Source organism: Melospiza georgiana, chromosome 1, assembly GCF_028018845.1.
Source record: "Melospiza georgiana isolate bMelGeo1 chromosome 1, bMelGeo1.pri, whole genome shotgun sequence".
Taxonomy (NCBI): Eukaryota; Metazoa; Chordata; class Aves; order Passeriformes; family Passerellidae; genus Melospiza; species Melospiza georgiana.
In genome coordinates, this window is record NC_080430.1 from 122,779,581 (window position 1) to 122,790,603 (window position 11,023).

The following is an 11,023-nucleotide window of genomic DNA, read 5'->3' on the forward strand; positions in this document are numbered from 1 at the left end:
AAGTACCTAAACTGAAATCAGTTTTAGCCTTCAAAAACTTCATTTTTATTCACCCTTGCTCTTAAATGTTGACAGTAACTATTCTCAGACTTGAAAATATTTGGCTGGCTCACTACTGAGTAGGAGCATTGCCTGGAGACAGGGCTATGGCCAGTAAAGATGGAGAACTAAAGGAAAGCAACTACTATGGTTAGAAACATTAGCTCTTTAATTACAAAAGAGAAACATGGTAACATGCTTCTAGTATTCTAATACAGAGATCAGTCTTTGCATTTTGTATTAAGGCAAAGAGAATTTCCTGAAATGATTCTGCTGAAGTCCTGACTCATTTAAAATTTGTTAAGGCTCCAGAAATGCAGTAGAAATGTATAGGTTTCTTGGCATTGGTGTTAATTTTCTTAGTCTTTTTGTTGCAATTTTAAAAGCCTTTTAAACTTTCATGTAAAAATAAAACTATGCACCAGGGGACAGGAACAGTGGTCCAGTTGCCGGATCTTCTTCCAGGTTCCTTGGCACTGAGAGTTGCCAATTGCTTCCCAGTGTAAGATTTTATCTCTGAAATGAGAATAAATATGAAATTAGAGGAGTAAAGCTGTGTATTTAGTGTTACTGGATTGTGTTGTATAAAATGTCAGAAGATTTAATCATGTAAGACTTTACTAAACTCATCTAGCTCTTAAAATGCTTTCTGGAGCAGACATTCTATTACTAAGTGGAATATCCAGGATGGTGGGTTGAGCAGCTGGTTGTACAGATATTAAGTAGTATGCATATTAATAAATGTATGGATCAAATAAAAATCAGTTCTGAATAATAAATATCTACTTTAATAATAAATATCTGCTTTCACAATTACTTTTCTAAAAACCAGGTATTATATGCTTGAGGGGAGTACCAATCCACCACCGTTAAATCTGCAGATTTGGACTATGGCAGGAAATACCTTTTTTAAGTAAAAGTGCACACAGCTGTAAAAAGTCCTCTTCCACTACACAAATTCCACCACTTCTTCACAATAGTGAATAAAGCATTAAACTCTTATGTTAAAATGACTTCCCAATTTTATCGAGGTTTTAAAAGCAATTTCTGTGAGAAGCGAAAGGATAAAACCTTCTGAGCTTTTCAAACGGTTTGAGCTGTTCCATCTTTTAGATCCATTTAATGCATCTCTTTATGAGATACCCTGAGCAGTCTGAGCTGTGCTGGGTGTGGCTCACCCGTGTGCGCCATGGCCGTCCCCGGAGCAGCGGCGCGTGGCCGGGCCTATGGCGGGCGGCTGGCAGGCCACGCACACGGTGTGTCCCTCGCGCAGGTACCGCATCCAGCGCGCGTGCGGGCGTGACTCCAAAGCACAGTGCTGGGAAAGGGATTCCGTCCGGAACTCCACGCAGTATCTGCTCCGGAGGAAAAGCACCAAATTATGAGAGATCAAGCATGAGCTAAGTAGGCACTTTGAATGGACTTACATATCGTAAGGGTGGTGCAAGTTAGACGTCGTCGTTGCTAACAAATCTTCTGACCCTAACCCAATCAGTGGATTCTTAAAAACATTATAAAAACTATTTCTTATTCTATGCTCCAGTCCAGTGTTTTATGTATAATGTCACTTTCTGGTAGTGTTCTGTATTCCTAAATTATGAAAAACAGATCTCAGTAAGCCATATTTTTTCTTCTATGCTGCTGAAAGAAAATGGAAGAGAGACTTTAAGAATATCAATGAGTTTTATTGTTCTAGGAAAAATAGCAGAGGACAAAACATTATGGGCATTACAGACCCAGTAATAGCCTAATTTAAACTTCATTACCATCTCTACTGGTAACTAAACAAAATTTCTTACTGTTTGTGTCAAACAGTTTAAAAAAATAGGTCTCTTGAGACCAATCCCATTCAGCCCACGTTGTTCAGAGAGCTACATCTAATTTCTCAGACTTACACTTAGGATACATTCAGCTTTGTTTTAGCATTGTTTACTGCTGGCTTTCAAAAGCAGCTATCATCAGACCTGCCATGATCCCAATGTCTAATTCAGGACAATTAGCAAGTAATAAACAATATCTAGAATATGCAAATAAGCTGCGGGAGAGAAAACCAGTACAAGCTATAGCTTATTGTTTAATGATTGCAAATTTAATTACATTTTTCTCTGTAGACAGCTGTTTTCTACTGAACAAGATGACCCACATACATATGATAAATAGATTACCCTGATGCTTCTTTGTCTGAAGGCCAGAGAGAAGATGCTGCTTGTCTTTTTCTTTCTTTACCGTATTCAGAGGTAGTTATGAAAGCAGGGACTGAGGGAAAAAACAGTTATGGTAAAACAGCAAGGCACAGCTGAGTCATATTGCAATTCCTGTAACAGTGGGTGAATGAAGCAGGAGCTTGTGGATGGCGATGCTGGCTCACTTTATTGAAAAAGTGATAAAATGTTGGCAACATTGGACCTCAACCCCATTCCCTACAGCTAAGCTCTCTTTATTCAGAAAAAAAAAATCTAATAATGCATGCCATCTAGCCAGTGAGGAAAGAGGATGTACTGGAATCCCACAAGAAGTACTATTTCCTGTTTCATAGTGAATTTGTGTTCTAACTTCGCACAGAGGTAATTTGATACTTTGATCAGCTGAAGGAATGCACACAGCTTAGTTGTTTGCTTAACTGAAATTAAGAAAAGACAGAGTAGAAAAACAAATTATTGAATAAAAAGCAATATGACAGCAGAAAGTTCTAAATTATAATTTTAACCAGCTAACTGCAGATAGATGCTTGGTTTTTTTGCTGTTCATTGACATCAGTAAAATTTATGATGGTAGTGATGGACACAATATACAGCAGAGAGATGAAATTCAAAATACCATGTTCGTGGCCGCAGTCCTCCCCCTGGTAAGTCAGGTATTCCAGGCAGCCAGCCTTCTCCTCCAGAGCTGGACATGGTTCCCCACCATTTTGAGGCTCCTGTTGTACATAGCGCCGACGGACCCGCAGCCCAGGATGACATTGTTCTGCACAGCCACTCCAATGACTCCACTCCCCCACAACACAGGGAATAGCTGCAAAGCAGTATTAAAATATTATCAGTGGTCAGGACTTCTGTTTTATCCTAATTGCTCTCAAAACCTTGAGATAATAAGACTATTGTGAGGGGCTTTTTGCTTGGTTTGGGTTTTTTTACTTTTTCTTTTCTAATTTTATTTATATGGGTTTGAATGCTCTTCCGGGATTTTGCATACTCAAATTGAAAGTTCAAACAAATGCTTGCAATGCTTGGCTCCCTATTCCATCCCTTGTCCACAAAGAAACAGCTGTGGGGCTCTTCTGTACCCTCTTCTGAAGCATGAAGCATTAGCCTCAAAGGAGACCAGTTCATAGATTACCTACACCAGACTGGTCTGACATTCCTTGGCAGCTCCTACACCACTACATTTTGCTTAAAGGCTGGAACATTAAACAGCAGCTTGCTTGATTCCCTTCAGATCAATTTCTAACTAATTTTTCTTCAACACTTACTGTATCCACTGCCACCTGTTTTAACACAGGTCCTGTTCATATCCAACTACAGAACAGTCCACTGGATATTTTAATTTCAGTTCTCATGGATCACAAACTTCCTTTGAACATGGTCAAAAATTCTGGGGAAAGTACCATTATTTCTAAAGTAAACTTTGAATTATAAGAAACTGCATTTCCCTCAGGGAGGGAAGAAAGGTTTTGTGGTGTCATTCCCAGAATACAAAATACCTTATTCCTGAGTGAGAAGCTACATAACACAGAAATCTTCACTTTATTTTCCCATTAAAACAATATGCAACTGTAAAGAACATACAGCCATTTTACACCTTCACGAACCTGCTTTCCTCAGCCTTCTCTCCAGGAACACCAAGTCCATTTTTGAAAACTGTATAACCTAAAAATTTTCCTTTTCCCTAGCAGTTAGAATGAATACTACAGCTTTTCAAAGCTTCACTGCAGGCTGAGCCCTGAGGGGTTGGATCAAGATGATCTCTGGATGCTCACTGATGGAACAAACACAGCCTCTCCATTTGGGAGCTTCAAATCTGCACAGCCATGCCAGGAGGAGCCATGAAAGAGTAGATAAGAAAAATGTCTCACACATGGGTATCCATCAAGTGGAAGAGTTCTCTGAGGACAAGCAATAATTTCCCTACACGAGTCATCCTCAATTTGTGGCCTACAAGAACATTTAATCTGACTGGTGATCCATTCCCAGTAGCCTTTTTTCCTGGAGGCCACCTAGTAGGTGCTCCAGGTTAGAGAATGGTACAAAATACACATTATCATCAATAGGTGGGCTATCTTAAACTGGTTCTGGATTGTTCTGGGTCAGGCTTCTCATTATTTAGTTAAATAAAACTTTTCATTTCCCAGGTGCGCTATTTCTCGTTAGCTTGTTATGGAACATATCACATGCTTTCAATTTTTTTTCTGCATTTCTGGATTACAATTTAAATCCCCAAGAAGCTTTACATTTAACCACTAGTCACATCTTTGTATCAGTGTTGCAGGAAAGTGATGGGACCAAACTAGTCTTTCAGGAAAATATTTTATGCCCTCTGGGATTCTGCCAGTACAAGACACTGGGAAGGAAGAGTAGAATATGATAACCTCCTAGAGGTTTGTGACTCTTCTCATAAAACATAAAAACTGCAGTGTCTGCTCTGTCATTACATCTCTAATTTCTTGGACTCTTACCAATATCATAAAGCAGATAAAACCTCTAAAACCTCTGAAAGAGGCTACTTGGCAGATGTCCTTACCACTTTACTACAATTCCCTTCCCCTGTTCTCACTGTGCACCAGCTGTTCTGACCAAACTCACCCACTTTTGAGAGCCCTGACAGCACCAGGTGTATTGTGGCTGAGGACACTGCATCCCACGCCCTAACGAATTCCACTGAAACAGAATCACAGGGCTGCCCTGGGTATTGGGACACCAGTTGTCCATCCTGCTCAACAATTCATACTCTCTGGTGTTTTCCTCTACTTACTGAGGAACACCTTCCCAGACAGCTCCTGAGTATGATTTGTGCTGGACAATCACAGAAAGAGCCCCCTTTGGCACATGCAGACACCTGACACTGCGCCACACAGTCCTTGACTCCCCTTGATTTATGGTGCAAGCACAGATTTCAATGTCTGATCACACATCCTAGCTCTACCCAAGTATCCAAAGGACAGTTTCTATCCAGCCTGTTTCCTTATCTATTGATTCTCTTCCAAGTTGGCTGCATGAATGACCTGCATAAACAAGAATTTCCACAGAACTTTAATCCCATATTAGCACCTTGATATGCAGATAACATCAGTCTAACATCAAATTTTCCATGAAGAAACTCCCAAAGGGACTAAGTGCATAACAAATAAAGCGATGACTTCATGTCTTACTGGAATCAAACCAAGCTGACAGTTAAATATTGGTCATCTGCAGAAATACATGCTAATTTTATGGCTATCAAGACTTAGCGTAAGAAGGATGAATTGCCCTAGTCATGTGGAAAAATAAGAATATTGGGTTGCTAGAATGGAATTTAGGCAGTGAGATAATAATGTCGCTCTTGCAGTCAGCACCCAAAACCTGTTAAGGGACAGTGGATTGATTTTGTGCCTTGTTGGAAAGATGTCAAATTCCTCAGCATGACAGAGATTGGGTCCATGAGCTGACATAAAAGGAATGGTGCCATCTCTTGACACACTAAAAGAAGTATTAGGGATCCATAGCTACATCTTTATAGATCCCTCTCTGTGCTGCTATTTGCTCAGCTTAGTTAACACAATGATTTTAAATATGTTTAATGGTGATTCCTGGAAACAATGAAGAGGATGCAAGTCAAAGGAAACTGAAGGAAGGGATTTGTTCTCAGGTACCTACCAAAATGTGGAAGCTAATGCAACACTTGAAATTTCAAAAAAAAAAATCGCAGAAAAAAAAAATCACAGAAAAAATACATTGCTATTTTATGAAAGACAGCTCGAGCAGCAAAAACTTTGGTTTTGTCTCCATTTGCAGCACTATGAAACACAGATCATCAGAAATCTTTGATTTCTGAGTCAAAGTCTATTTAATTTTTCCCCATCTCTGGAAAAAGAAAAATGGAGGATTGTAGTATGTTCATTGCACAACATATATTGTAATATGTAAGGATCTCCAGCTTTTCTCAGAGTAACCACTGATTCAAATGGTGAGCTGATTCCTTTCTCAGGCTTTCTCATTGGACAGTAGTTCTAATTTAAAATGCTATGTACAAAAATATTCTTTCTTCAAAAATATTCTCCATTTATTCAAAAATATTCTTCATTGTTAGAACTATAAAGAAGTTTATTTTAAAACTCTTGAACTTGGGTTCAGCAGTCCATGAACTTCTGCTGAGCCATCTATTTATAAAATACCAAACCTACAACGATTTTTAGACATGACAGAATTTAACCCTGCTGCTGGCAGCTTTAGGATGTTCATTCTTTCAGAGGTTTCTTTTATTTTGGAGCATTGGTTGTATGATTCCTAGCATCTCTTGCATCCTAGCATCTCTTGATTACTTACATTTGCGGTACTTTAAACTTTCCCCAGAGGATGAAATGTCATTTCTGCAGGCGCTGAAATCATGGGTTGTGAACAGGTTGACAAACAAGCAGTAGCATGAGAATCATTGATCCCCTTTCTTCACATTTCCATTTTAAAGTTTTGAACTCTACATTTAAAACAATGAACTATGCCAGGGAACACCCCTGGTGTCATTAAACACGTAGATTTTAACAAGACTCGATGGGGAGACCTCAACACCCAATGGGAATAAAAATGAATCTAACATTTTCAGCCATGCTTGTGTAAATCAATAAAAACTTCCACTGGAACTATTTAGAATTTCTGTCTATACAGAATACAAGCTAATGACTACTTGCCATAGAGAGTATATATGATAATTTGCCTTTAAAAGAACAACTTCTCATAAATTTAGAATTGTGGATGTGTGAATTCTAGGACCACCTTGCCAGGCTGCCAAAATTCTGCCCTCCCATGCTACACCCATGAATGCAAAATGTGCTGCTCCCTCTGTTTGTGTTTGCATTGGTGCTCGCACGGCTGGGCAGTGAGGCAGTGCAGGAGTCAAACCAGGCAGAAACAGGCAAAAGGGAGAACAGAAATAGTTCCCTGTGAGTTTAGCTCCCTGAACTGGGCCACCAAAGACTGGCAAATTCCAACTCTGGTGCAGGAGAGGCAGTGAGACAGGGAGGCTCCACTGGGACTCATCTTCCTGACTGGATCTAGGGCACCGACCCCCACACAGGGTGCAAGCGTGGTGTGCTTATATTGTAGACATACAATGCCTTTCGAGGCAATTACCCCTGAGCCTGAGACAAAAAAAAAAAAAAAATCTTGACAACAGCAGGGCATCATCAGGTGCCAGAGAAGTCATGGTAATGAAAGTGTTCAAACTAGAACTTCTCAAGCACGATCTTGAGCTCCTTTTTGAAGGATTTCAGCTCTGTTTTAATGCTAACACTATGCATGTTCATCAACTCTCTCCTTTTATGCTTAAATAATAAAAATAATTTTATTTACTGAAAAGATGCAATATGCTGTGGTTGTAGGACAAGCATCTTGACAGTTCTCCCTCTAGTGACTTTCCTGAATGAAAGAACAATCTATTTGAAAAATGCTGATTTCAAAAATGCTACCTTCTGTCTTACTTTGTGGTGCATTTTTTTCCCTTCTGTTACTCTGGGGAGATTATTTAGCTGTGGAGGAGCTGACCATGCTCCTTCCAGAGACCTGGGGTCATAGTTCTGCTCTGCTGAGTTCTTCTGCGCAGTTCTACACCCCTCAGGATGGGTCTACACCATCTGAGAATTGTACTCTCCCTTCCAAGTCCAGGCAGACGTAAGCCAACTTGGGTCCCAAAGCTATGTGGCTATGTCAGCATGGCACTGAGCCTGCTAAATACACCCTAATTAGCAGGACTGTGCAGCAGAGGCTCGTGACTTTTTGGCTAAGACTGGCGTGCATCCAGCCAGCTGGGAAGAGACATTAAGCTGACCGAGTACTCATACTGCACCTGCAAAGCAAGGTCTGTGTCCTGCATCCCAGGCACAGAGAGGTCTTCAAATTGTGAAGACTGCAAAGGGTAGAAAACCCACAGAAAAAGGCACTGTGAATACCTACAAAGCAGCCGCAGTTTGGTAGAACTGGGATACTTTTCCCTCCTCGCCATTGCTCACTGGGAGGCTTTGCCATCCCCCGAGGGCTGGCAAAGGACCCTCTCACTCATGCTCCTGTGCTCATTTTAAAGCCTTTGCCTTCACAGTAAATTCCTGCGGATTCATGCTCCTGGACAAAACCTCACCGTGGGGACTTCCCCAATTATTTCACTGATGTTTGTTTGTCAGGATGTGAGGGATCAGCTGAGAGACACAGGGGTGCTGAATTAATCTCCCCGCTGTCTCGGCAATCGGACATCCCCCCTGCAATAAATCTGTGTTTGGGATTTGCCTGAGTGAAAAGTAACATATTTTAGAGGGAAAATGACTTCAGACTGTCACTGTACTACAGCTGATCCCGAAACCTTTTCTCTCTAGCGGGAGAAAAGTCTCCGTCTCCCTTCCTGAGCCAGCCTGGTGCCCGGCTGGGAAGGGAGGAATCTGTCCCCCTCGCAGCCCTGAGCCCATGCCCGCACGAACGCGGCTAAACCCGCATCCCGCGAAGCCCCGGCACGCAGCTCCCGGGCCGGGGACAGGGCCAGAGCTGGGCCGCGGGGTCCCGCCGGCCGCCCGCCACCGCAGCCCCTGCCAGGGCCGGGGCCGGACGCACCTACCCGGGCACGCCTGGCCGTGGTCGTGGCAGCAGTCCCCGGCTCGCCGGCAGCCTCCGTCGCAGTAGCAGGTCCCGTAGCCGCCTCCCTCCCTCCAGCCCTCGCCGACGCAGGTGGCGTCCCGGCCCTGGCAGCACTTTCCCTGGCAGCTGCCCCCGGCCCCGCTCCCGGCCCACAGCAGCCCCAGCCACAGCGCTCCCGACAGCGCCGTGCTGCCCATCACCGCCACACCGACCGCCGCCGCCACACCGGCCACCGCCACACCGATCACCGCCCCGCCGCCCCGACGTGCGGGCCCCGCCACCGCTGCGCGCCGCGGCCGCCGCCAGCCCCCGGCGGAGCAGAGCGGAGCAGAGCGGGGCGGGCCCGGCGGGGGCGGGGGGGCAGCCGGCGCGGCCCGGCCCGGCCCTGCCCTGCTTGCCCTGCCCGGCCCTGCCCTGCCCGGTCAGGCAGCGGCACAGCTGCCGCGGCGAAGCTTCGGGGTGCGGGGGCAGCCGCAGCGTGCATTTTAAAACTCCGGTAAATTTTAAAATCTCGTAAATTTGAAATCACACACCCACGTGTCCCCGGGGGTGTCCTGCCAGGTGGTGGGTGGGTGTTTCCCGCTGGATCCGCATGGCAGGACGGCTGGCGATGTCCCACACCGCGATGTTCTGTATCAGGATGGATACAGCACAGCAGGAACCATGTCCCACACTGCGGGACTCCCGCAGGTATGACCCTCGTGGTGATGTCCTGCACAGGGGTGGCCCTCACACCATGACCCACACTGCTATATCCCACTGCAGGGACTTCCATAGTGATGACTTCAATGTCCTCCCCATGGCAGTGTCTCCCACATGCTGACAACCTTTACAGCAATGTCTGCCTCAGCAGTGTCCCACACTAAGTGACCTCCCACAGCAGTGCCTCACGTACTGATGTCCCTCCCACAGAGCCATGTCCTGCACAGCAGTGTCCCATGCAGTGATGCCACAGAGCAATGTCCTTCACAGTGGTGTCACACTGTCGTGTCCTGCACGGGACCGATAGGCACGGCAGTGTCCCAACCAGCAGTGTCCTGCACAGCTGTGAGCGGCCCAGCCACACCGTGTGCAGTGCTGACTCACATCACAGTGACCCACAAAGCTGTTCCAGGGCAACCCCAGCCGTGTCCACACAGCCCCGTGGGTGGGAACGACCTGGTGCCACTAGCCATGGTTTATTGGTACAGGCACTTTCTCATTTCTCATTTCCCACACAGCATTTGTGTGTGTTTCATTTTTGTTCTTTTTTTTTTTTTTTTTTTTTTTAATCTGTTTCCAGAACAAACAAAAGAAGCTGTTCTTGCAGGTGCACAAGAAAATCGAGGTGGATTCCCAAGTAACTTCTTAGTACCAAGAGGTTTGGATTCTGGTTTTCAGTTCACTTCAGTGCTGAGGTTTTCAGGATTAATGGAACCTGATAATTTTAGCCAAAAGTCAAATCCCAAAAGTAAGTAGTGAGGTGACTGCAAAAACATGTTAGCTTTGCACACTTCAATTTGCAGATAGCTACTAAAGCAAGAGACATCTGGTCTCCCAAAGCTGCCTATGAGGGGAGGTAACAGTTTATTATATTATCTACTACATGTGGGTACTTGGACCCCCTGAGACAGTTCAGGCCAGACAGAGTTTAATTTCTTCTAGCCATCAAATATTACTGTTAAAATGTTGTTTAAATCCCCGAGGATTGGGTCTGATCTGTTATCCAGTGTGCCACTAATGAATTTGCTGGCATTATGCCAGCCTAAAACTTGAACTCCTGAATAGCTAATGCTGGGGGAGTTCCTGGGGTGAGTGAGAGAAGAACAAGACGTGCAACCTGCCTTGGTAAAAGCAGTGTGAGAGAAGGAACGCCTTTATGTTTTTCTCTCATTTATTGTATTCCTGTGCTTCCCCTGAAAGGCAAAATATTAGCAAATAGTAGTAGAAACTACCTTTGTAGGTGGATAAATTGTGTGCAGAGGACTTACGCTGAAAGGATGAGTCAATAAAACTTGGATGAGTCCAGAACAGGTCAAAGAGGGGCTTTCTCCTAGTGGATGTGTTTACAGAAAAAACAAGAAAATATGTCTGCATAGTCTAGTAAAAGAAAACAGAACACAAATGAAAAATCTTATCATTTCTACTGGACACAGTAAAGCAGATTCTTCAGAGAAACCAGGAAAAAAGAAATCTTA

At 44.0% G+C, this 11,023-nt stretch overlaps 1 protein-coding gene across 1 annotated transcript; it reads right to left on the reverse strand.

Annotated features, from left to right (window-relative positions):
- Positions 1–260: 260 nt before the first annotated feature.
- Positions 261–9,043, reverse strand: SBSPON (somatomedin B and thrombospondin type 1 domain containing). The gene is made up of 5 exons (XM_058037587.1): positions 8,827–9,043; positions 2,857–3,051; positions 2,205–2,295; positions 1,218–1,394; positions 261–555 (listed from the first exon to the last, which is right to left on the reverse strand). The coding sequence occupies exons 1-5, from the start codon at positions 9,041–9,043 to the stop codon at positions 438–440; spliced, it is 798 nt and encodes a 265-aa protein (XP_057893570.1). The 3' UTR covers positions 261–437.
- Positions 9,044–11,023: the final 1,980 nt, after the last annotated feature.

What these genes read in the sequence shown, in the direction of transcription:
- SBSPON (XM_058037587.1), bottom strand. Translation starts at nt 9,043, where the DNA reads ATGGGCAGCACGGCGCTGTCGGGAGCGCTGTGGCTGGGGCTGCTGTGG. An exon ending in CCACGGCCAGGCGTGCCCGG is followed by an intron (nt 3,052 to 8,826) that starts GTAGGTGCGTCC and finishes ACTGCTTTGCAG; the next exon opens with CTATTCCCTGTGTTGTGGGG. An exon ending in GGACTGCGGCCACGAACATG is followed by an intron (nt 2,296 to 2,856) that starts GTATTTTGAATT and finishes TTTTTCCCTCAG; the next exon opens with TCCCTGCTTTCATAACTACC.